The sequence below is a fragment of the Camelus dromedarius genome, chromosome 12 (assembly GCF_036321535.1).
Source record: "Camelus dromedarius isolate mCamDro1 chromosome 12, mCamDro1.pat, whole genome shotgun sequence".
NCBI classification, from domain to species: Eukaryota; Metazoa; Chordata; class Mammalia; order Artiodactyla; family Camelidae; genus Camelus; species Camelus dromedarius.
This window is the reverse complement of record NC_087447.1, coordinates 39583906-39610672: the sequence shown is the minus strand read 5'-3', so window position 1 is coordinate 39610672 and position 26767 is coordinate 39583906. Positions and strand designations below refer to the sequence as shown.

The window sequence follows — 26767 nt, the reverse complement described above, 5'->3', positions numbered from 1 at the left end:
AAGGTCTGAAGGGTGCCTTCTCTCCAGTACCCAGACCTGGCTTTAGCTGACCTGAATCCCAGGCTTCCTGCAGGAGAGTCATGAGGCACACCAACGAATCACCTGGCTCTTCGTCTGCAATCCTTTATGGTGCTGAGCACCCCATCAGAATTAAAGGAAACACTATTGACAATCATAAAATGCTAAATATAGCCCAGTACATTTAAAAATGGACAATGGTAAAAGCCTTGAAAAATTTTTCTTTGATGTGAATGGAGTCTTTGGCGTTTGGAAATACAATAAGATGAATTAATTGCTACTCATTACACGGCAAGTCAGGAGAAGTTTGAATGTGCCTTCTCCCTCGGCATTAGCTGTTGCCCGACCAAAATAGGCCCTTTTGTATTTACTCCTGCTTTCTCTAATAATAAGCAAATTAGAGATCATGGCTAGGAAAATTCAAGTGCCCTCCGTCCTTTCTCCAAAACCATCATAGACCTTTGTTATGTTGATCTACTTAGGAGCTACTGCTGATAATTGCAGAGGTCATGTGAATCCAGATAGAGCAAGATTAGAAACAACATCTGCAAAATCACTTCTTAGGAAAGTATTCTGCGTTTTGTCTTTTTTCTGAAAGAGTGATTTTTCAAGCAAATTGCTATCTTTCCTCTCTTGCACTATATTTTTATATTGCTGAGAAAAGTATATTTGGAGAAAAACATTTAATAGCTGTCAAGAGTTTTTGACTCCATGGTCTTTTTTTTTTTTCTTCACTTTACATATCTTTCCTGATGTATTGTGGACTTCCATATGAATTAATTAGTCTTTACATTCTGAAATGATGGCCCCAGAATAAATAGGAGGATATTGATTTAGTATACTAGTTCATTCAGATTTCACATATGGCCACTATAATATTGTATATGCAAGCAGGTGATCTTTTAGTATATTATCTTTAAAATTTGTTTATGGTTAATGCCTTAAAGTTATGAAATAATCGATTCCCCTGAATAACCAAAAGCTGAGGAAACAGAGGAGGACAAGCCCCATACCATTCAGAGACTGATTCGTGAAATGTCCTTGAGTTTGAAGAGCACCCTCCTCCAGCCATGTGCATCTGATAGGCTGCCCTCCTGCCATGGATATTACACCAAGACATTTTCCAAACGTTGTGTACATTTCAGCCATAGAAAGGAGGCAGTCAGCTGAGCCCAGAGTCGTAGTGTCAGCCTTGTTCTACTTCATGAAATATGAAAACCTGTTTACTTAGTAACAATAACAGTTTGAAAGGCTTCATGCTGAGGAGTTCATGCATGCCACAGCCTGCTGGACCCCATGAGGCTGAGGTAGTGAGGCCACTGACAGCATGGGGTGCCAGGAATTGTGCAGGAAGAAAGTCGGGTGGGTGCTGAGACCTGCACCCAGGTTGGAGCTTCACCTGCCCTTGTTCTCGGTCAGATGGCCGTTTGTTCTTGCCCTCTATCGGCAGTCTTAGACCCATGCTTCCTGCTCCATACATACTGTCCACATTCCAGGGTATGGACTTGAGTTAGGGTTTCATTGGAAAGGGGAGATTTGCCTTTTTCCCCCCACTCCCCAAACATTCAGCCTTTTGTGGCCTCATTCTTTGTAGTCTCAGGGATAGAGGGGCTTAAAATCAGTAAAAACGAAGTTGTCCAAGCTCTTTCCTGTGACGCATTTTTCTTCGTGCATGCTCATATGTACACATGCACACACCCAGAGGATTTCCTGTAATCCAAGACATCGTAGAAGATAACTCGGTCTTGACCTGAGAACAATTTTTCTAGATAAAACAGTGTGCTCATCCTTTGTAAATCTCTTCCACATCTCAGAAATACTAGTGTGAAAACATCTTAGAATGAAATTAATGTGGTGTACAAATGTAGCATGTATTTTTTACTTTATTTAAGCTTAAGCTACCGTTGTTTGAATAGATTAACACCCCCCCCATTTATTCTGGGGGTGAGTGGTGTGGATGAAGTAGAATGTTTACAAGTCCAGGATATTAGACTAGAGTGACACCCAGAAGCCATTTACTCAGGTGTGACACTGAGAGTTATAATTTCTTCAAAGCCAGGCATGTAGGCTGAAAATGACAATTTAGAGATCCTTCCATTGACTCTCTCAGCTCAGTGTCCTTCTGTACTCCCATTTCAGGATAAGTAGGTCTACAGCCGAGCTCTCAGTTCTGATTTAGAGATTTCCCTGGTGATACTTAATATTTGCAGGGTTACTTTAGATTTTAAGCCAAAAGTTATAATCTTCTTAGTTTTACAATGTATGTCATAGATAGAAAGGAGACGTTACAGAATTAAATGAGTAATGAGTGTGTCTCCACTACAAAAGGCAAGAAATCACTGGTGTAGACATTTTAGTCCATTTGTAGAAAATTGCCTATTCTCAAATAGGTAGGTCAAGTGCAGAAAAAACCTCTACTTGAGATGAAATTTTCTCTCCGCACTTGGCTTTCTCTCTATTAGGACAGGCGGCTGAGAGCTGCCTAGATTTTACCATCCTGCTATCTTTTCACTAGTGGTTTTTTGGCTATATGTATTAAGATGTATTTGCTTATAATGGAACTCACACTCAGAGGTGCAAATACTTTTAGAACCAGAAGATCTTTAGAGAATAAAGTGGAACTCTTACCTTTGTAGATGAAGAAAATTAGTGCTAAGTGACATGTCCAAAGTAATACAGCCCATTAATGTCAGGTAGAAGTCAGGTTTGGAACCAGGAGTCCAGCCTCCCCAGCAGATAGGCGTTTTATTGACCCAGAGCAAGTTGGTGCAGTAAGAAGCAATTGACTTGCTCTCCTGCTTTTGAACCTGTGTTCTCATTTGGGTACCTGGTGCAGTGCTGGGTAATAGGAGAGTCAAACCTGACTATATTGACAGAAGAAAAAGGCCATATTCTGAAGCTGTGTATCTGAAGCTACGTGACATCAACAGCAAGGTGGTGACATTTCTCCTTTGCTCATTTACTGATTTCCCTGTTAGAAAAGGATCAAACTTCTGTGAACATTCTGAAGACCTTTTCAATCAGCCTAGCAAAGGGAAGCGTCTCCAGCGACTCTAAGAGAATGAGAGTGGATCGTGGAGATGTAGGGCCTTATTTCCATTTGCACCTGGACTTAATGATTCCTGGTCACTCCACCCAAGTGTGCACAGACACACTTTGTATTTGGGTGAGCAGAACCACCCCTGTCATCAGCATTCCATAAACACCCTCAGGCTTCATGACGTACTTTTGAAATAGAGCCAAGCCCATGGCTCCTTTGTAGTTACTCCTGAGTGTGCATTAGCCAGGCAGGCCAGAAGCCTGGGCTGCCATTTCCTTGGCTCCCCCTGCCTGAGCCCTGGCAAGGTCTTAAGGCTTAAAGCTCATTGGGGAACACGCCTGTGGTTACTCCTACCACCTTGGCATAGGTATCCCTTCAGGTTCGGAAACCACCTTGAGGGCGCTGATGATCTCTGATTAGGGGTTAGATGGCGTGGGGGCTGAAGTCCAAGGTAACTGGTCCAACGAGAAACCCATGAGCTGGTACTGATGTCAGGGTGCTCTTGACGGAGGAGGGAGTAAGTGTGGCTGAGCCGTGGTTTCCGCTGATTACACCTGGATTACCCTCAGAGGGGATGGTGGGACAGGTGGAACCGTGGGACCAGCCAAGGGAAGACTGATGGGCACTGAGATCTGTGTGTGTCCAGCTCAGTTTTGCTATAGGGTATTTGCACACACGTAGTCCGTTTATCCCAGAATTCCACTGACTTCAAAATTTGTCATTTTTCCTGGCATCTCAGTGACTGAAATGTTCCACATCTTTTAAAAAAGGTTCTCAGAGGAAGCTAGCTTTAGGTTAGAGCATTCAGCAGATTAGCAAATGGAGCTTCACCTTGAGGAATGCCATCTGACCAGAGGCAGCAAAGGCATCACTCTAGAACTGGGGACCGGTAATCCTGCAGGCACCTGAGGCCTCCGTGGTGTCCTTCAGCTGCAGCCTATGCCTTACAGATAGTCTTGACCATGTGTATCCCCAAACAACCGGTAGATGAGGCTCATAATTTTTTCTGCTGAAAGCCAGAGAAACATATAAAATATAAAAATTTATGCAAGAGTTAGGTTATTTTTCAAGGGTTAATATTAAGTGTTTTTGAAAATTCACATGATGTTCCTGGCAGTTATGGGGCAAAGTGGTATCTCCTTGGGGGCACCTGATTGATCATCCTTAGAACTCCCCAGTGTACTTTGTCTTGTAGGCTGTGATTATTCCCCCCCCCCCCCTACTTTTGGCCTTGACTTTGGCACCTCAGCATGTTTATTCATCACCTTTGGGTAAATCTGCAAACACTGAAGCCACTTATCAGCTGGTACTCAGTGTCTCCGCCTGAAGCTCCCATTGACCTTCACTCACTGTCTGAACTCTGAATGGCAGCTGTGGAGAGCACTCCTTTTACCTTGTTCCTCTTTGATGGAGTCTGGGCCTGGTAGAGATTGTACAGACCTTCTGCCAGCAGCCAGGAGCCTTGGCATGTGTGCCAAGCGTGAGCCCGGCCTGCACCATCAGGGCCTGTCACACACCAGGGGTCTGACCATGTCTCCATCTGTACTGGGGAAGCCACAGAACCAGCTTGAGGGAGTTGGGAGTTGGGGTTGTTGGTAGTTGCCCTTCTAGACAGTTATCTGGGTCACACATTTCCTCTGAAATGTGGAAGAAAAAAAAACCCCACACTCCTGTGCATTTTATTGTACTCAAATATCATGTGTTTGTATTCATCTATATTTTTTAACTAAGAAGAAAAATAACCCTACCTTTGTACGCAATTCTTTTAACAAATTGTTTATTGTTGTATCCAGGTAACAAGCATGGTAAGTATTTTCACCAAATTGAGCATTCTGTATTTTAGCTGTTGCTTGGCAGACTTTTTGGCTAGCTTTGTGTCATCAGCCTTGGCTTTTCTAGAAAAGACCCATTTAGGAAAAGGAGAAGCCACTTACCTGGTAGTGTCCCCTGTGTCCTCGGCTATAGAAAGAACCCGCGTGGTCTTCGACCCAGGCGGGGATCCTGAGAAAGCATGCCCCCCGCAAGCATGCTGCTTGGCCCGTCGTTGCCCGCCCGCCGCCCCGCTGCTTCTGAGCACCCCCCCCCCACCAGCTGTCTGCAGGGCCCCCAGGCTGCGCATGAGTCCAGCAGCCCCAGGACTGTGGCTCCGGGACAGCGCACACAGACGGGCCTCCCCGCCCTCTGCGGAGGTTCCTACCCCAGACCCACAACCACGCCTCTTCTCTCGCCCCTCATCCCAGCTGTGTGCTTGAAAGCAGGGCCTCTCTTTCTTTCCTTGAGTGTATTAAGTGACTGGAGACAGCTCCCTTTGGAAGCTGGAAAAATAAATACATTGTCCACTCTTCTCAGAGTCTTCCCATTCTGTTGGAAAACGGATTAAAAAAATTTTTGTTTTTAAAAACCTTGCCACTGGGTGTTCTCAGTAACTGTTCAGTGTTATGGTAGATTGAGTGTGTTTTAGCCTTCTGGCTGTGTTTATTTATCAGTGCATGTTTGCTTTTCCGGCCTCTCTTGTGGCTCTGTATTTTAGTCCCCGTGCTCGTGGCTGTGCTGTTTAAGCTGCCTGGTAGCCACGCACTGTGTATTAAGTGTGTGTGTCACTGTCACCTTCAAGGATCAGACTGCAAAGGATAAGGCCCTACAGCACATGGCCGCCATGTCGTCAGCCCAGATCGTCTCGGCCACGGCCATTCACAACAAGCTGGGGCTGCCTGGGATTCCACGCCCCACCTTCCCGGGGGCACCGGGGGTAAGTCACAATCTGGTCCTGGTAATGATGGCCCCTGGGCGCGTGGGGTTGGCATGGCCCAGCAGGAAGCCATCCACCTGGCACTTGTTAATTGGGTCAGGAGTAAGAGGGGAGCTACCACCTTGTGGTATGCTGATGCTGGGTGCAACATTGTGAAAGAAAACAGGGATCTGGGGGTGCGGGGACGAAGGGGGAGGATCTTACCTCTGAAGACATGGCCTTAAGTGTATCACCTTTGGGGCACCCATCTGGGTTGTGACCTGCCTCTTCTGCTCTTTTTTCTGGCCCTTGGTCTCTGTTCCTGTGTCCTCAGGGTCACTTTATGGCAACTAGCCCCTAAAGGGACAAAGTATTCTATTACCATTTTCATTTTGCTCCTGCCAAGGGCTGAGAAGCTTAATGTTATGATCTCATTTAATTCTCACAATAATCTTAAATGCCTCCCACTGTTATTGCCATTTTACAGATGAAACAACTGAGGTTAATTAGCAACAAAACAAGGGTTTGGGTAACTTGATCATAATCACGTGGACAGCAGTGTCAGGACTCAAACCCAGGGCTGTCCGAGTCCCTTTACATCATGCCTCCTGCAGGGGGTCAGCAGGCACCAGAAACCTCAGAAAAGCTCACAGCAAGGGAGGTGTCTGCACTGTTGCTCAGAGCTCCTGGCCTCTTGTTCTGAGCTTTGTCTTCTCCCCGTGCTGTGAGCTGTGGAGGCAGAATGTTACACGGAGTGTTTCAAAATGGAGGGGAGGGGGAGAAGGATGGCACACGATAAAGCAGGCAGGTGAATTATTTGTGAGCCCTTGCAGTGTGCCCAGATCTCCACTGGGTGTCAGGAGAACACCTGCTGCCTGGTCCCTGCCCTCAGGGAGATTATCTGGAGAAAGCGTGAGAGGGAGCCATAGGTTGCAGTCTTCTGCACAGCAGTGAGCATATCTGCATTTAGGGAAAGTCACTCTGCAGCTGGTGGATGATCTGAACCCACTGTCTTTAGCAGGGGATGCGGTGCATAGACACCCTGAACTGTGCTTTGAGGTGAACTCATAACCCTGAAGCTTCTTGCATTTTGCCTTCCAGTTCTGGCCGGGAATGATACAAACAGGGCAGCCTGGATCCTCACAAGAGTAAGTCTGAGGAGGGGCCGGCACTGACAACAAGGGGTCGTTCACAGTGCCCCCCCCCCCGCCCCATGCCCCCAGGGTAGAGTTAGCTACTGAGCCCAGTAGCCGGAAAGAGACTGCTCGGATCCGGGAGACGGGAGACGTGTAAACACCTCACTTCCGCCTTCGTGGGAGCAGTATTAGTGGTTACGCAGCTGGAAACAGGAAGGGAGTCTCCAGCCCTTCGTGGCTTTGAATGGCGGAGCCTGGAATCCTCCCAAAAGTGCCTGCCCGAGAGAGGGCAGCGGAGGTCACCCTATACCCATTTTATTCTGGCTTTTGCTGCGGTGGGGGCAGCTGATAACAGAGTCCTGCTGATGCTTTGAGGGCAAAGGAAGCAAGCTCAGTAAGCCGGAAGATAAGGGCGGTCTGGGCATAAAAGTAGAAAGGAAATCCTGCCCATGTATTCTCAGAAGGACTTGAGCTATAGGGCCTAGAGAAGGAGAGCCTGAAACACATCCTGAACCTTGGCTGGAAATGGCGACCGCTGACCTCAGTCTCTGCAGGGAGAGAAGAGGGGGTGAGAGGTAGATACGACGGCAGGGGAAAGTGAGGCTGCCTGTGCAGCTTGTCTGTTTGTCTCGTCCTACTGAACCGGCATGAGACTTGCTGGTGTGGTCCCAGCACCCTGCTGGCCCCTCTACATTGGAGACAGAACTGTCTCTGCATGGTCTGTGCTACTTCCTGCAGGCAGGGACCCTTACAGTGGGAGGACCCCAGGTGGGTCCCCAGCCCTGGGAGGCCAGGGCCTGGCCTGGGGAGTAGCTGTTGCTACAGACATGGTTTCTGACTCTCTCCATCCTCTGTCTCCAGCGTCAAGCCCTTCGTGCAGCAGGCCTACCCCATCCAGCCAGCGGTCACAGCCCCCATTCCAGGTGAGTGTCTGCAGGACCGTATCTCTTTATTACACAGCCGCACATCTCCCCCTCACTTGAAGAGCCCTGGACGCCCCCTTCTCGCTGCCACCCTCCTTAAGGCAGGGTTAGCCGGGACCCAGGAGGGCCACAGAGGTGTCCTCTGCTGGGTCCTCATGCCCGTCAGTCATCTCCTGAGAGCTCTTCTGATGGGTTTTTAAAGAAACAGGAAGCCTGATCACTTTCATTCATGACCCTGGGTCATCCTTGGAAGGGGTTGCTGTGGTTCCTGCCTTGTTATAAACGGGCCACATTGGGCAGTCTCAGTCTTAAGGGCAGACAGGGTTCTATTCACCCTTTCTTAGCAAAATATATTCTGTACCTAATACCCTTTCTTTAAAGGAGAGCTTACGCGAAGCCCAACTAGGAAACATGAACCTGGCCGGCCCGCCAGCTTCCTCCCAGCCCACACACACACAGACGTGGGACTGTCTGCATTATAAAGTCCCCAGCCTGAGATGCATTCACGTGTCCCTCTGCTCCAGCACCACAGAGCATTCCAAGAGGCTGTTCCACAGTGCAGGTGACCATGGTCTTAGGAAGAGATGGACCAACCCAAGAAGTGCCCACTCCTCCCTGCCTCACCAGGAGACCTTTGCCAGCTCCCCTTCCACTCTTGCCTTGGTCGCCAGCAGGGCCCCTTTGTCCAGGATTAGGTATCCTCACGCCACAGCCCTTAACCTGGGCTGGCGCTGGGTTTATGAGGAGCCATGTGCATTGTGCTTCCGGGATCCTCGGTCAGCACCCACCACTGCCTGACTCAGCTCCCCCTGAACCATGGGCGGGGGGTGTTGGCCTTCCCTCCTGGGTTGTCCGTTTTGTAGGGCCCTGCCAATGCCTGAGCCCCAGGGAAGGCGAGCGTCGGGTTTAAGGTGACGATGGATTGGTATTCCAGGGTTTGAGCCTGCGTCAGCCCCAGCTCCCTCGGTCCCCGCCTGGCAGGGCCGTTCCATTGGCACAACCAAGCTCCGCCTGGTGGAATTCTCAGCTTTCCTCGAACAGCAGCGAGACCCAGACTCGGTAAGTATGCTCAGACAGGTGTCTCGAACCCAGGATTTGCTCCTCTTCCCCTGCCCTCGGGCCTGACACATAATCCGCATGAACACAGACCTAGGGAAGAACAACCAGGCAGCCCTGTGGTTAAGAAAGTATTTCTACTGACAACTGTGTAGAACTTGAGACCTGAATAGTTGTGGATGCTCTGGACCTCAAACTCCAGGGGTTACTGGAGCTGAAGAGAAGGACCTTAATGGGCTCTTACCTTTGATAAAATGTAACATTTCTTGAGCCCTGCCCTGTGGCTGGTACTGGGCAAAGCAACTTATAGATATGATCTCATTTTACCCTCACAAAACCCCATGAGGGTAGGTGCTGTCTGATACATGAGGAAACAGAGAGGTGAAGTAACTTCCCTACAGTCACACAGTTAATATCTGATGGATTAGAGATTAACACTTGTGTCTTTAAAACTCAAGCCTGGACGTTTAGCCAGTATTCTATACTTTCTCAAAATAGCAAGTTGTTACTTTCTGAGGGAGAAGTAACAGGACAGTACTTGAGCAGCCTGATGTGGACTGCGATGATTAGTATTACCATTAATGCCAATAGTGTTGACATCTGGACTCCACTTGTCATTTTTCTTCCTTCCTGTCTCCCTGCCCCGTCTAGTGCCCATCATCCCACCGTTTCTCAGCCAGGCCCACGGTCTCCCCTACATATGTGAGCCTCCCATCCTTCCCACCCAACAAGCCCAAGGCCCTTCCTTCACTCCCACTCCTTGGCTGTGAGTATGGGCATTGCATCTGTGTGTGGGTGAGCCCAAGGCAAAGACTGAAGAAATCATGAGTTTGCCTTGGGATCTTCACCAGTTGCTTCCTATACTCTACCCCACCCCACCCCGCTGCTCTCCGGGACTTCCAGAAGCACTTAGGTGTTGTCCTACTGACTCTGTGTTTTCTACCTTGCTGTCATTCTGTTACCAGGAAAAAGTGTCATGAATGCTTACCGTCTGTTGTGAGTAACTCAGACACTGAATGATTGGAGGTGACCTCTCCCAGGAGTATTTGTACTTGAGCTCGGTGGAAAGCCTCTGATGGTAGGATAGGGGAGGCGCCATGGGCAGAGGGGTTTCCACCAGCCATCACCAGAGTGGAGATGCAGGAACCCACATGGGGCCCCCTGACATTTCTCTCTCTGAATTATGAATGCCGGGCGGTAGGGAAAAATAGAGCCTGCTCAAAAATTAGGGGAAAATGAAGAAAGAGGTATAGAGTAGGTCTCTGGGCCCATCGAGGCAGGTACAGGAAAATGAGATTATTGAGAACAGGGAGAAGGCCACTGGATCACTCTTCTCAGGTGTCTTGAGTGGCTTTACAAGAAGGATGATGGGGTGAGAGCTTAAATCCCAGTCTGTGGGAGCACTGAAATAAACCAGCAGAGGATTACCTTCATGGTTCTTGGCTTCCTCTTCTTTCCAGGAGTGTAGGTGATCCTCTGGCTGGAGGCTGGGCTCTGGCCAAGATGGTGCCTCAGCTTTCTGTACCCCACGTGTGTGAGACACCTCGCTGCTCACAGAGTACTTCGTGGTTGCTTATTTCATTTTGTCCTCAAAGTGCTGTTGAAGTAGATCCTGTTTCCCCCATTTTACAGGTGAAGAAAATGAGGCCCAGACACATTAACTGACTTAGGATATTTAGCCAATAAGTGGAAGGACCGGGAGCCCAGATCTTCTGTTTCAGTGTACTCTTCTCACTACTGTAAACCACCACCAATTGTGAAGCGCTCATGAATTATGTGCTCAGTCTGCCTGCCTCCCGTGTGAACAAATCTCTGTCTTTGCTTGTGACCATTTTTTTAGGAATAGAACTCCAAGACAGTAGGACGCAAAAGTCCCAAGATGTTAGTTATTATCCTTGTTAAAAAGACTCAATATAATCAGAATAAAAAAGGTTTTTTAATTAAAAAAGCCTAGGGCAGCCCCCTCATGGTGGCTTCCTCTTAAGTTATGGACCTGCTAGGGCCCAGGATGCTCAGCCCTCTTTTTGTTGTTGTTAGTGTTGAGTGGGCCTCACATTGTGAATCACTGATAGATTCATTCAGTCCATTCTATGAACATTTAGGAGCATTTGCATATTCAAGGTGCTGTCCCAAGGGGGGACCGCCACTGGCTCTGCCCTGGGGGAGGGTAACGTCTCATTAATCACACGTCCCCGCGAAGTGTGGTGACTGCTAGGAAGGAGGAATAGTGGCTGCTGTGAGTGATGGACAGGGAACTGGGCAGTCTTCTTTGAGGAGGTAGCCCTTATGCCGAGAGGCAGGGGTGGACAGAGGCAGGGGAAGGTGTGGGAGAGGAGAATTCCAGAGGCGGTGACTCGCTGATGTGCAGAAAGCAGTAAGTGAAAGCTCGTGGATAGTTTAGAAAGGCAGGGCTCACCGAGTCCTTGGACTAGAGTCCAGAAATGTGTGCTTCATGTACGCTGAGAATTGCACATAGTAATCGGGATGGTTTAAATGAATTTGATCTTCTACTGATGAATAAAAAGATCCCAACACATGACTTCAGTGGTGACAAATGTAGGAAACTAGAGAGTGAATGAATTTCCAAGTAGCTGGGAGTGAGCAAGGCCGCCCTGGACCGAGGGCTGGGCCAACGAGATTCTCCGCTGGGCTCTGTTGCTCCCCAAGTGTGTATTTGTGCCTTCTGTCCTCTTGGGAAACAGGCCAGGCAGAGAAGGGTTCAGACCTGGCCACAGCCTTTGATTAGCTGTAAGAAAGCGATCTCTCCAAGCCTCTTCTGTAGAAAGAAATAGAATTACCTACCTCATAGGGCTGTGATAAATATGGACGAAAGAAATCACTAACGAAAAGTAGTTCCCTCTGAACCTAGCTCATTCATTTATTTGTTTGGGTTTTGCCAGCACTTCCCATAGCCCCATGATTCCATTGAGCCTAAGCCATTGCAAAGAAGTAGGGAGAGCTATGTGTACCTGTCTGTATGTAGCAAAGATTTGGAGACTCCAAAGTTGAATTTGTTTACGACCCTTAATTATCTGTCCCTTTGTAAGCTTCGCCCGAACAAATTAGCATGGTTAATGTTTGATGTTAAATTTTAAGGATTGTATATCCAAATTTGTTTAAATGTACCAGCTAAATTTATTTTAGAAGACAACTTTACATTTTCCTATAGTTGGAACAAAAATATAGTAAAATTAATGTCTGAGAAGCCACCAAAAAGTCTGAGAGCCAAAAAAAAAAAAAACAAACCCCATTCACATAGCATTGATTTTTTTTCAGTGCGACCTCGGACCTCAAGGGCCTTTACATGTTCATTGTAACAGCACCCTATGTTTGCAAAATAAAGCACATAGATTTGTCAGAATGCAGTAATTTTGTCAATCCTCCCCCCTTTCAACTAGTCAACTATCTCTCTTAGAACCAGCCATTCTGGAAATTCACTCCTCCATTTCCACAGGTGTCACCTTTGCCACCACTATAGATTCTTCACGACTCTGCCACCCCTACCAGTGGTAGTACCAGTGTGGTGATGGCCAACACTGTATTATGTTACTCAGTCCTGTGACATATCCTGCCCAGTGTTAGGCAACCTGCTGACATTGGAAGTGGGGTTAAAATCCAGGTCTGTTGACTCCACATCCTGAGATTTTAAGCAAGGTTGTTGGATCCATTTGTATTTGCTGAGTACCTGTTTTTTGTAGGCTGCGCCTGGCTATAGGTCTACAAGGAGCTAAAGGAAGAATAATTCAGGGGATGAGTGCCCCCTGCTGGCTCTGGATCATGTGTAAGCCAGACATTTCCTCAAGTCGTGGTTGTTTATCTTGGTGGAGAAACAGCAAGTCAGTCCCTCTGTTACCTTTGGCTCCACCAGAAGCTAAGAGAACAGCAGAGGCTGAAGAAAGGAAGATCGAAAAAACAAAGACTATTTTAGAAGTGGTCAGTAATGCTTGAAAATATACTTTCTACATGATTTCAGTGTTGCATGTCAAAGGACTTTGAGCGTTAAGTTTAAGATCCCCCACCCAGGGTGGGCTTTTTCAAACTACCTCGCCCATTATCAGGGCCCAGTTCCTGCAGACCGAGTTCAGCAGCTGCTGCTTTAGACAGATGAAAACCCGGCCTTGGTGAGCTGTAGGCTGGATCCTGTGGGCGCATGGGGAGTGGTTTTCCTGATCCAGCCTGATGGGATCCCTCTGCCCCCTCCCTGGGGCGTGGCAGGTTCCTCTAGCCCCCCTCCCTCTGCAGCTCAGCCACATCCTGCCCTCCAGCTGGCACACTGCCAGTTCAGACTTCCCAGGCAAACGTTGTGTGTTCAATGCCTGTCGTGTTCCGGATACCAGAACAAGCAGGGCTGTGAGCAGGAAGGAGCGTGTGAGGGTTCCGTGAGGGAGGAGTTACACAGCCAGAGAAGCCTTGAGGTGGAGAGGGCGGGACAGGAGGTCATTCTCTTTAGATGTCAGAGAAGCACTGTCTTGCGGAAGAAGAAGAGTCCTGTGATGTGGTGCGGGAGCAGACCTGAGCAGCAAGGGCACACCTCAGCTCACCTAGTCCTAGCTGTCCTGAGCCGTGTTACACGAGCTGCATGCCAGACATTTGACACAGGTATTGTCCTTACGGCGAGTCCACCAGTTGCAGGACAGAGGCTCAGAAACGGTAGGGTGCATTGTCCAGTTCCACTGCCCGGAAGCGGTTATGCCAAGATTGGGCTCCACTTTATATTCTTAGGCAGGTCACTTAGGAAAATTGACAAAATTATTGCACAGAAGAAATAAAAAAATTCCTCAAACTTGAGAACAGCTGCCCTTCAAAGTCTGAGCTCCCCGAGCATGGCTGGATGTAGCAGGGCCCTTTATGTTGGGGCAGCCAGTGAAGGAAGGTGATCGGGACATTTGGAGAAAGAGGAGAGTGAGGACACTTGATTTGGGCTCCGAGGAAGGAGAGAATTCCTAAAGGGTGCCCAAGCATGGAAAATGGCAGGTCCTCAACCAGACGGCAAGGAGTTTTGCTGCCCGGAGTGTCCCGGCCCTTAATCTTTATTGCTCAGTGGCTGGAACAGCATAAAAACAGGGGACTTTCCGGATGTGGAGGAGTGAGTCAGCAGTCTTCACAGCATGAGGGAGCCCATGCACTGAAGGGCTGCAAATACTTTCTGCAGGTAACCTGATTCTTTTCCATACAGGCATTTGGTCAAATGTGGACCCAGGGATGATTTAATATTCATGGTTTTAGAGTTTCTTTCAAAGGTCTAAATCCGTAGATTCCTTTATCAGATTACAGATTCTGACTTTGGTTTGGAAAATATGACCAGCGCAGCTTTAAGGAAATGTGACATTGATGAGGTCTGCAGCAAAAGAAGGGTTGGGTGGTTTGTATGGGGACTTGATTGGAGAAATAAGGTCAGAAGCAAGGCTTCAATTCCAGATTGCTGGAGGTTCCTCACCTATATCCTGGACAGAGTGGAGAAGGGCAAGTTTTCTCTGGAGAAGCGTCCAAGCCCTGCAGTCCTGTGGGGCATTCACTGGGTCTCGGAGTGGGGCCACATATTCATGGGAAGTGGCTGTTCAGGCAGTCCTGGTTGCTGGTCCTTCAGAAAGAGGCTCTTTCTCTCCCCTAGTTCATGACTTATGTGTAGATCTCATTAATAGTTAACTTGCACACTAGCGTCTGTGCGGCTCCCTAAGGTCACACGGAACTGTCATGTTTACTGTTTCATGTGACCTTCACATTAACCCCTGAGATGAGCTGGCTGGGTCATCTCTGTGTTCAGTTGAGGGCACCAAGGCCCAGAAAGGTTAAACAACTTGCCTCAGGCTGCACAGCTCAGAAACAGCAGAGCTTGGATTCGAACCCATTTGTGGTTAATGTGTGCACCACGTGCTTTGAATAAAGGGTCAGAAAGCACCTTTGGCCTTGCAGGTTCTCCAAGGAAGGCTGCAGCGGGTCTGATGGTTGGCTGTGCCCAGTGATTATGCTTCTCCCAGGTTTTTCTCATGTATTGTACCATGTGTGGTCTTACAGGAGGCCCCGGGAGATGGAATGTCCTCCAGTGCTGGAGGTGACGGCTCCCTGTGGTGTGGCGTGGCCCGTCCCTCCCTGCCCTGCATGCCTGCCGAGCTGTCCTGTCAGCTGGCCCACCCGGCCGCACCCTCCTGCTGCAGCAGCAGCAGCAGTGGGTAGTTTGCCCTCCACATCTGAGCTGTTCTGCACACTCACCCTCTTTCTTCATGACCATTTGGGGATGAGGCAATTGAAAGCATCTGGAAAGCTAGATTTTATAGACATTTCACAGAGGCCCAGCCAGGCTCCATCTGCTTTCCTTGGCAGGTCAGCCCCCCACCTGCCTGCCTTCCTGGTGGCTGTCCCTGTACTCAGCCAGGGGACTTAACAACTGTGCTTCCATGAAGAAGACACTCTTCTTTCCAAGAAAACAGCAACCCCTTTATGGAGACGGTGTTAGAAATGGGAGGTGTGGGGGTGAGGGTGGCGTATCCTGTTTGAGGTCTAGGAAGGAAGGACTGATTTGCTCCTTTTTGCTTGTTTCAGGGAACGGAGGTGGCAGCACCTGGGAGCCAAGTAGCCAGAACAGGGCAGGGCCCTCTGAGCAGTTAGCTGAGAAGAGAGACACTAGATCATGAGCCCGGGCAAGCCCCTCTCCAGTGGGCTGAATATGCTGGTCCCTTCCCTTGGCCTAGTCCTGCACCACTCCCTGTCCCTCCCTGCAGGGCCCCGGGGCCGTCAGAGGCTGCCCAGGCTGCACTGGGGGTGTCTGGACAGAGCATCCAGGCAGGAACGTAACAGGAAGCCGTGTAGGTGATTTGTCCTTGTTCTGTTTCAGCTTGTACATTAGCATCCCTTGACATGAGTTATTTGCCTTGGTTTCTTTAAATTCCTAAGTGGATTATAATTTTTCTCCTGGTATTATTTGACAGCATTCATTTTTCAAGGTTTTACTGCATTCTTCAAATATTTGGAATTTTTGGAACAAGCTTAGGGAAAGGCCGCCATCTTCAGGTCAAACAGTGTAGTGCAGGACTGGGTCGTTTGAGGGGAGCGGCTCAGATGCCAGGAACCAGCAGACTCGTAGGGCTTCCCCTTCCTTTTCCATAAAAAGTGAACTGCCTCACCAGAGGGCTCTAGAATAGAATGTTAGAAGCCCTTTTTTTAAAAAAAAAGGAAAGAAAATTAAACCCCAGGGTCAACTTTGGGAGTTGTTTGTTCTGGTTTGTCTCATCTGCAGTAATGGGCAACCTCCCAGGCTGCCCTAGCTCTGCTGGTGAGGGCAGACTTAGCATTCCTCAGTGCCATGCCTGGGGGAAATTCAGGGGCCAGATCCCTCAAGGCTTTGTGTGCACATCTGCCCCACCTCAGCCACCCTGTGCAGTACCTCATGGCAGTGTCAGGACAGTAGGAATCAGCTTACTATGCCTGAAACTTTCCTCTCTTAATTTCTGCTTTAAATTTTAGTATTGCCATTTTGTTGCTGTCAGAGGAACAGCCATAATTTCAAGTTATCTCACGCACACCCCCAAGTACCGAAACATGATTATTGGGGGAAATAGCAATAGCAACAGCAATAATAGTAACAACACATTACATGCTAGGCACAGCATTGTGTATTTTCCGTGTGTTACCTCATTAAGCCTCATGTCACTTCAAGGTAGGTACGTTATTATCCATGCATTTTGGGTGTGGAAGCTGCAGCAGGGAGAGCTGAAAGCGCCCCTCCCAGATGACTCAGCTAGGAAGTGGTGCCGGCGCCAGGATTCAGACCCAGACCCTGTCTGAATCCAGAGCCCGGGGCTCAGCCCTCCTCCCTGCAGCTCCCTGAGCAGCGGAGAGAAGGAGGGCCAGAGACCAGGAAGGAAAGTGACCTCTGAGAACAGCTTTGGGGGAGGAGAGTCCTTTGTTAATCCCCCAGGATAGCTAAGTGACCCTTTGCAAGTCCCTTGTGGAGTTTTTAGGGTTACATTTACCTTTATCACTGTTTACCATTGCTGTGAAAAGTAACTGGAGGGATTATAGCAATAAAAAGAGAAAATGAGCATTTCCCCAAGTGGCATTAGGGATCTGTGTATTAAGATTGTGTCAGGGGCTGCCGAGTTGTGGGACGTCGCAATCCAGGTAGGATTTTGCTGGTGCAACATCAGTCTTTTGGTGAACCCCACAGGCAGACAAGGGTCCAAGTGCCTGCCGGTTGTCCTGAGTATTTGAGCCGTAGGAAGGCTCTGTGATCTGACCAAGTTCCTTTCGCGTCCAGGGGACTTGCGGCCGGCTAGAATAAACATCCTGCAGCACGGCTCTTCACATTTTTGTTTCCCTTTATAGTTCTTTGCTTTCCTCACAAAGCTCCATGATGGTTCAAGATACTGTTTGATTGGCTGCTTGTTTTAATTTAATAAAGTAATAGATGTTCTTCATGCATAAGCCAACTCAAACCCCATGCATGACCTATAAGGAAAAGCAGCTGTCCCCTGTCTCCTCTCCCACCCCCATCCCCCACCCCTCAGTCCTACTCCTTAGGGGCAGCTCCTTCCAGCCTTCTAGCCCTGGCTTTGTGTATTACCTCTGTATTGCTAAACACACTTGCACTGTGTATCCAATCTATGGATTTTAGGCAGTATCTGTTGACTTCTTACCATGGAAGACCAGGGCTTAGCTCTGTAAATTTAGCACGTGTGTTCCCTGCCTCAGCCCTTCCAACCCTCCAATATAGTTGTATCACAATTTTTGGTTCAGTTAACACTCAGTATTTACATTACAAACCTGTGTACAAAATGTTAACAGATTGGTTAACGTGTGATATATTAGAACCATTTTCTTGATTGTAAAACTTGTTTTTTCCCCAAGGTTTGTCATTGCTTCTTTTTATTTGTTCTGTTTTTGCATACCTCCACAAATTCATCCTCCACGTTTCTGACAGAATTCTCATACTCTTCCCCAGATGGTCAGGTAAGTCAGGGAGCCTCTCAAGTCTGGCACCCCCTTGGCGACATCCGTCCAGGAGCCCTCTAGCTCCTCTTCCACTCCAGACGGGCTGCTGTCCAGGTTAGCAGCCCGGCTGTCGGCTGGCGTGCTCCTTTAACCTCTCTTCTGGGTTAGGGCGTCATCTTGCTCTTTTTTGACTCACTCCCTCATTTCATAGGAACATCTCCTCCTATGCTACCTGCAAAGGAAGGCCAGTCTTCTGGAACCGTAGAAGTCTGAGAGTGTATTCTGTTCTCCCATGTGATGGATAACTTGGTTTTCATCAGTTTTTACCTTAGGCTTGTGAAACTTTGTTCACATTTTCAAAGTGAATTCCGCATATGTTCTCACTGCTGATGAATAACACTGTATGTTTAGTGCTGGAGAATACGTATATGGTCATCCATATAAAAAGAGCAGGTAAATGCTGGTTTAAGTCATGTGATGTGCAGGAGAGGGGATGTTGACTGTCCTTAACCTCAGTCTTCGCTATAGGAATCTTTGAGAACATTTATTTAAGGGGTAGCGCATGATTCTGACTGTAGAGGCAATAAGCTGGCTCTGTAGTCACTCAGTAGGTTCGATAAAGAGACAGACTTCGCACTGTTAGCTAATGAATTCCCTGTGCCCAGCACAGTGCCTGGAATATAATGGACCTTAGGTGTGCTGGTTTGTTCTACTGAAATCCATAAAAGAAATATTCAGAGCGAGTACCTTTTCTCTTGTCCTTGGTATGTTGATAATCAGCGTATCTACTGAGTGCCTAGGAGATGTTCTTATAATTGAACAAGCCAGTGTTCACCTCTGTTTTGGATGTCAAGGAAGTGTAGTCTCAAGCCTTGGTATGCGTGGCTCACTGACATTCACCCTGTTTCTGCTTATTAGTGCCCCAATACTGGGGGTTTTTGGTTGTTGTTATTGGTTGCTGTTTTTGCAAATAGGTGTTTTCTGCCCTATAGACTAGAATTGCCCTTTTTTGGTTTCACCATTCCACCTTTAGTTTTGCTGCACTACACTGACCTGAAGTTTGGTTTTTGGGGAAGCCACCACTGCTGGAAAGAAAATGGGATTTACTTGGGAAGGAGTCAGGAAAGGAAGGTCCCCACCCTAGCCTTCTTCCTTACAAGGGGAACTGCAGGATGGGAAGTAGAGCGTCACCAGATGGTTTTTAGAGTTTTGATTTCCTTAAAACTCAGACCCAAACATGTCATGTAGACTTCTTCTTTTCGGCCTTCTGGATTTGGGGGCAGAGGGGCTCCTGACCTACTGAGGTTGGAGTAAGGAGAAGGGGAGGTCTGTCTGTCCCACTGCTGTGGCCTCCAGGACGCCTTCTTTAGTCCTCTGTATTCTTAGAAACAAAGTCACCTCTTGGCAGGAGTGAAGCCACTCAGATGCCAGCAGTCAGAGCTTGGTTTCAAGTCACCAGCCTTGGAGAGGCAGTGCCCGATTTCCTTTGGCAAACACAGCCTGCCTGTTCTCAGTTCACTTCAGCCACTTGGGCACAAAGGTAACTTCCTCAAAATAGAAATCTTTGAAGACACTGTCTGATGGCGTCTGTGAATCATTATGTTTTCCCAAACTCTAATTTCACTTCTCAGAATTTTGAAAACACTTCATCTTTTTTCTTTCTTTCTCAAATCACCTTTCAGGAAAAGTAGATCCGAGTTAGAAGGATCGAGGCATTTATATGTTTTCTTTTGGAGTAACAGCCTGGTTGATGTTTGCAGCAAACGCTGGGGCTGTGGCGTTGACAGATCCAAGTTTTATTCTTAACTCCAGGACTGTTCCTGGAGGTGTGACCTCAGGCAAGTCTCTTCATCTCTTTGCTTCTGTTTCCTCATCTATAAAAGTGATTTCAGTAAAATCCACCTGCAGTGTCGCTGTGAGGCAAGGATTACCTGAGGTCCCACGTGTAGAAAGCACACCCGCTGAATGGACCCAGGTCTCTCTCTTCTTTCAGGCATTTCTCACGGCTTCACAGCTTGCTGTCAGCTCTTGGCTTACTTGTGTTTCTTTTCTCTTTGCTAGGCAGGAGGGACAGCTGGAGCAGGAAAGTCCTTTTGCTTCTACCCCAGGGTCTAGTTTATCTCACATAATAGTAAACCACAATAGTAATCTTAGCAGCTACGATTTGTCGAGCACTCCTTGTATGCTGGGCCCATGCCAGGCCCCCTCTGCACACTGTTTCCTTTAATCTTCTAACCTGTCCTGTGTTTCAGTCGTCGTTCCCCATTGTACACATGAGAAAACTGAGATTTCAGGCTCTTGTCTGTCTTCAGAGTGCTTTGCACTCAGCACCTCGGTTTTCAGCTATACATACATGGTCCCCCTTGGGGGTAAATTTTACCCCCCATGCACCTTCCTGATCTCTTGACACGTGAAGGTCCGGTCTGGGTTCCCCAAGTTCTAACGCTCTGAACTTCACCCCAGCTCAGCCCCAGCCCGTGGGGGCTGGCAAGGCAGGAGAACTGGGAGCGGGGGGCTCAGCAGAGAGACTCAGATTCTATTCACAGGTGCCCCCAACGCTCTGCTTGTATTCCATTCTTTCCCATAAACTCACTGCCTGCCAGCGGCACGAGAAATGACAGAAACGGTACCTCCCAGAGCCGCGTAGGGCCGGAGCTTGCTGCAAGCAGAGGTTAGTAATAAGGGTTGGGTGGACGGGCGTGCAGACGGCCAGTCGTCTGGATAATGAAAGAGTGATGGCTTTTGCCCTCTGTGCCGCCCTGGTGGGTAGCTAGAGGGCGAACAGCGGGCCAGACCCGAGGCACAGCCTCCTCGCTCACCGCCTCACCTTCGAGTGCCCCGTGTCTGTGCCCCCCGCCTCACCCAGGTTGTTTGCTCTCCTTTTACCCGCTTGTGAGACTGGACGCTGCGTCACAGCAGTGCCTCATGCATTTCTGTGGGCTTTGGTTTGCTTCTGATTGAAAAGGTGATGTGACAGCATTTGAGAAAATTTACCAAAAGATCAGAGGTGCTCCACCCAACCCTAAAACCTCCCCTCCCTCACATGGCAGCAGCTTTCAACTTTGTTTTAAAAATTCCCTTCCAGCACAGTGTACTCTGTCCTCACCGTGCCCTGGTCTCAGTCCACCCTGAAGTCCACCAGGCGGTGGGAACAGGGGCTGGGTCCTTGTCAGAGCTCCAAGTTCCTCTTTTTCATTTCACCTGATACCTTTGAGGAGTTTTGAAGTCTTGGTAAGAGACCGCTCTGATGTTGAGTAGGAGAGGGCTTCACCGTCTCCGGGAAGCTGGACCACGGCCACACTCCTTGTGTGTGCAGTGCTGGCGTCGGGTGAGGTACTGGGCCGCCTGCCCTTCAGCATTGTGACCGGAGAGCAGGTCATGGTCATAAACCAGCACTTATTTGCAGGGTTTTGTGACCAAATGAGTTCAAGAAAGTTTGGGTTATACAGAGTTAGATAATGTTTCTCTACTGCAGTGCTTTTAACATGCTAACATTCACTGTGAACCTCAGAGAAGAAGAGTTTTATAAGAAATAATAGTAGCTAATGTTTAAGTGTCTACTCTTTGTTGAACGTAGGAGCACCAGGGAGCTCGTAACATGCAGTGTCTCATTTAAACCCTATAGAAGCCCTAGGAGGTAAATGCCATCACTGTCCCCATGTTAGAGACTGGGGACACTTACCCAATGTCAGGGTTCATTTGCAGTGGGCACAGTTTTGTGCTGGAGCAGGCTGAGTCCAGACTCCCTGTCTTAACCAGTGCACAATACTGCTGGTGGGCAGCTTGAAGCAGCCTTCTTTTATTTGGGATTTCTCATTCCCTGTGGGACTAGTACTTGGAAAGCCTCTAGCTGGAGAAGTGCCAATGTAAACTTGAAACATGAAAAAGCCTCCTGAGTGCATGGTGACATGAGCTTTCTCCTGTGGCCCCTGCCGGGTGCTGAGCTCCCTGGAGCCCCCGCACCCCAGACGTCTCTGTCAGTCTCATGTTAGGTTGGTGCTACTGCCCTTCCAGCAGGAGAGGCAGGCGCATGGGGTCCTGGGGACAGCGTCTAGGCCAGTGGTTCTTCAGCTTGGCTGCATACTGGAATTCATCTGAGGAGCCTTAAGAATTACCGATGCCCGGCCTCATTCTCAGAGATGCCTCTTTGGCCTGAGTGGGGCCCAGGCAGCGGTGAGTGAAATGCTCCGTGGTGCCTGTGCTGCAGCCTGGCTGAGAACCACCAGTTGGACCCACTCCTTTGTGGTCCAGTTACCACATCTTGTACCAAAGCAAAGAGAAGAAAGAGTTTCCTTCAGAAGTTAAAAGTTAACTTTTGTGTGAATGAGTGACTGGTATTCTTTTTTTTTTTTTTTTTCCGCTAGTCCCGTATAGCACTGTACCATGAATCCTCTCCATGATCTGTACTCTTAACCCTAACTTGGCACTGACAACCACATACTGACTAGCCCTTATGCAGAAGTTTTAGCTTGGTTACTAAGGGGGTTCATGAAAAAGGCACTCAGTTCTCATTGTGCTGGAAGAGGTAGGTAGGTAACCATTGCTCACAGCACTGTGTTCATGCTGTTGCTACGGGAGCTGGAGTGACAAGTGCATTCTGGGTGATGGCGTTAGCTGGCCACGCCCCTACTTCTTGTTGGGCTTACACGGTAAATAACGGGCTCCACAGGGTGTCACTGTCGTTGTCAGTTGAGTCGGGTGAAACTGGGTCACAGAATTGCTTCTTGGTTTGGTAGCTGGGTAACTTAACCTGTTGTTTCCTACTGTCTCTACAAAAAGCCTTTTTCAAGCATTTGGGAAAAAATATATGCCTCTGTCAGTAATAGACAGTGATTGTTTTAATCCTGAGCTGTAATGGCTTTTCTTAATATCGTCATCTCTTCTGAGGCACAGACCTAGAGGCTACTCAAGGTGGAATTCCAGGATTTCGAGACTACCACCTTCCATCCAGCTCAACATGGACGTGTCCCAGGTTGATTAAAGAGTTTGTAATGGGAATGTTTCTGTTGGTTTCTTGCAGTACAACAAACACCTCTTCGTGCACATCGGGCATGCCAACCATTCTTACAGTGACCCATTGCTCGAATCAGTGGACATTCGTCAGATTTATGACAAGTTTCCTGAAAAGAAAGGTGGCTTAAAGGAACTGTTTGGAAAGGGCCCTCAAAATGCCTTCTTCCTCGTAAAATTCTGGGTGAGTAAGACCTTTTGGTGATTTCAGTTGTTTTTGTCTGAATGGTTGAGTCCCACGCGTGAGGCAGAGCAGCACGGTGGCTGTGGACTCGCGCTGACTGATCTGCAGGCTCGCCAAGGGACCACAGACTCACACCCATGGGCCAGCCCCATGCTGGCATCACGGCCCATCCACATGGTGACCCAGGCGGCATTTGCTGTCCCTGCCAAAGAGAGACAGGCGGCCCCTCGGGCTTCAGGGCTCGCTCATGCAATGACAAGAGACTTTGCAGATGGCTTGAGTCGTAATGGCAGACTTGGGGCACTAGACCCTCTTTCTGTTTGTTCTCACTCCGTTAAGCGAAGCAACCTGTAAATTCCACTGGAGCGTAGGACCTGAGGCACAGAAGGGGCTTAGATGGAGATAGGGATGAGTTTCAAGATTTTACAAGTGTCAGAGAGAATACAAAATGGCTTTGCCCAGTAAGTGCCTCATTTGTGCTCTAAAACACCAAGGGCACATTCCCGCAGCTGCGGGGGTCTGCTCGTGTCCCCTGGCCTCTGAGAAGAGCCTTGCCATCCATTCTTCACTTGTCAAGCTCGGGCCAGGGGGTTGCTGTCAGGTCAGGGGTGTTCCAGCAGGCAGAAGGCTAATGCGCGTGTATTGGGGGCTTAGACCAGGTGACTGCTGGCACTGAGAGTTTATAACTCCTCAGTCTCTATGAGAATAAAAAGAAAGTGGTTTCAAATGCTTCTTAGCATGGCGTTAAAGGCCTAGCTCCAGCTGGTTCCTGGCATTTTCCCTGCTGTGTGTCCTGTGCCCAGCCTTTGTCTACTTCTGGGTGCACTTTCCACTCTTTTCTTTCCTTTCCTTTTTTCTTTTTCTTTTCGTTTCTTCCTTCCTTCCTTCCTTTTATTTTTTTTAATGGAGCTTCTGGAAATTGAACCCAGGACCACGTGCATGCTAAGCATGTGCTCTGCCACTGAGCTATGCCCCTCTCTGTCCCCCTTTTAAAAATATTCTTTATTTGTATTCTTGTTTAGGCAATTTACAGAAATTTTCTTTTTTGTGTGTGTGCGTGTTAGTGGAGGTACTGGGGATTGAACCCAGGACCTCGTGCGTGCTGAGCATGCTCGCTACCACTGAGCTGTGCCCCCTACCCTGACTTCTCCCCTCTTCTCCTCCTCTCCCCCCAGGTCAGGTCCTCCTTTCTGTGAGATGGTGGCTCTTTTATTATAGCACCTTCCTCAGTTAAACAGACCATTGATTTTTTTCTTTTAGTCCCATCGCCTTTTGTAGTTACTCAGCTCCCATGCTGCTGTGTCATGATTATTTGGACGTGTGTCCCACTCCTCTCTATACTCGGCTACTTCCAGGAACCTTATTCATAATAGTGGCGACCACTGATCGAATGCCTGTTGTGGGCTGGGAGCTGCATCGTGATTCTCATGCATTTTATCCAGTCCTCCCAGTGTTAAGTGGAATTTGCCTCATATCCAACTAAGAAAACAGAGACTCAGACGTCACAGAGGACAGGCGGCATAGGGTGGGGCCCTGGGGCTTGAAATCAGATCTGTTTGACTAAAGTGCCTCTATTCTGTTTCCTGGCTGCTTCATGCCCTGTGGACCCTGCTATAGGGTCTGTCAGTCACTCTGCCTATCTCCAGAACTAAGCAAGTGCCTCACCCAGGAAAGCTCAACAAATGGGGCAGCAAACGGATGAACTAAGGAAAAATTCATGTTTAAAATGCCTTGGGAGGAAATTTACATATTAAACTCAGTTTGTTTAGTTTTTTTTTTTTTTCTGATCATTGCATGATAACTAGATTTCATTTTTTTAAGCTTCCATAACGAATTTGGATTGTGGAAGTAGCCTTCTACTTATGTTAATGTTCTCAGGACCAGTAATACATGTGGACAGCCTGAAAGAGTGGTAACAATCTCTTCCTTTTTCTAAATTGGTGGCTGCCACCTAGTGATTTGAACAGTGGTTGGGGGTCATTTGTTACACGGTAACACAACAGTTTTCAAAGTGCGGCCCGTAGACCCCTAGGGGTTCCCCAGTATCCTTTCTGTGGGCCAACAAGGTCAAAACTGTTTTCATCATGACACTGAGATGTTATTTACCTTTTGCATTTTGCTGATGTATACAGTGATGGTTCCGACGACGTAGGGTGAAACTGCTGAAGGCTGGTATGCACAGGTTTTTTTAAAAAAAGAATCAGTCACACCAAGAATGTCCTTTATGAGTTGTATTACATCTTGAACTTGGAGTACACATTGAAAATGAACGCAGTGAGTCTCCCTGCACCATAAGGAAAACAACTGTGACAATATTTGTTGCCAAAGATAAAATTTGAGCTTTCAAGTGAAAATAAGAATTTTGGGGGGAGGATATATAGCCTAGTGGTAGAGTGCATGCCTAGCAAGCACAAGGTCTTGGGTTCAATCTCCAGCACCTCCACTAAAATACATACATACATACATACATACATACACACCTAATTACCACCACCCCCCGCGAAAAAAAAAGAATTTTAGAAGACTTGTATCCACTTTGGTAAACTTGACAGCTTCCCAGTACTTAAAAGATTTTTCTGGTGAGATCCACAGTCATATTAACAAATATGATTTGTTTTAATACTGTGCAAGATAAACCAACAGATTCTAATGTAACAAAGTATGAAAAGTTCATTGATAGGGCTTCAGGTTCCACACTGCAGCTAACCTTTACGAAACTACCACTTGTCCAGCTTTGGTGTAGTGTCAAAGAAAAATGACCACAGTTATTGGAAGAGCCTATGAAAACAGCCTGCCCTTTTCCAGTTGTGTATTTCTGTGAGGCTAGATTTTCTTCGTGCACTTCAACCAGAATACGTATCATGCCATATTGAATGCAGAAGCAGATATGAGAGTCCAAGTGTTTTCCACTGAGCCAGCCGTGTGAATAGATTTGTTAAGTGTAAAGCAGTGCTGCCCTTCTCACTAATTTTTTTGTTTTGTTTTTGAAAATATAGGTGTGTCTAATTAAAAAACAGATGTATGTTAACGTATTTTTAAATTAGGTAATACATATTTTAAAATCTTCTCAGTTTAAATTTCCAGTACAGAAAATACAGATAGCTATAACCTATAGAAACAAAAGCTATTTGAGATCCTCAATAAATCTTATGAGTAGGAAGGGTTCCCAAGATCAAAAGGTTTGAGAGCCACTGTTGTGAAGGATATAAAAAGAGGCTGTTCTACCCAAATTAAGTAAAATTGGTCAGAAATTTAAGGCTATTTAAAAAAAAAATCATTTTCAGTGCTTCTAAAGTTGGTTTTTAATGATAATAATATTTCTTATAATTAGCATGTTTGAATATGACGTAGAATGGAAAGTGTTTAAAGTTGTCTTTGTTTTTGCTTCTGAAATTTTCCATTTTACACGAGGGATGAATTTAATAAATGCTTTCAGTGATGGGCCCTTCTGTCTTGAATCCCCAAATAAAGAGATCTTGATTTGCATATATTAGAGTGTGGTGGCTAGTATGTGCAAATTTAGAAACAGTTACTCCAAGATTAGATATTAGTTTATTTGATTAAGATTTATGGAATTAAAATTGAACTCTTCTATGAATATGATAGAAGACATCACTCCTTCAGTGTAATTGCTGGCAGTACTTAACCTTTATAGAGAAATTCAGTCCTAACTATGTTACAATAAATGAGGAAAGGCCATTTGCATTAGGTTTACAATTTGCTGCAACTTGAAGTCTCATTGGC

General features: G+C 47.5%; 1 protein-coding gene across 6 annotated transcripts in view; it reads left to right on the top strand.

Annotated features, from left to right (window-relative positions):
• TEAD1 (TEA domain transcription factor 1) overlaps nucleotides 1-26767 on the top strand; it is a 244209-nt gene that overhangs the window by 183533 nt on the left and 33909 nt on the right. For 5 of the 6 annotated variants that reach the window (XM_031460006.2, XM_064492570.1, XM_064492569.1 and 2 more), the window contains 5 exons: nucleotides 5673-5807; nucleotides 6888-6934; nucleotides 7784-7845; nucleotides 8780-8904; nucleotides 22850-23023. In XM_031460006.2, the coding sequence (XP_031315866.1) occupies nucleotides 5673-5807; nucleotides 6888-6934; nucleotides 7784-7845; nucleotides 8780-8904; nucleotides 22850-23023 (543 nt within the window). Of the gene's footprint in view, nucleotides 1-2301; nucleotides 4864-5672; nucleotides 5808-6887; nucleotides 6935-7783; nucleotides 7846-8779; nucleotides 8905-22849; nucleotides 23024-26767 lie in introns of those variants that run through there. The other variant, XM_031460000.2, reaches the window with a different exon arrangement.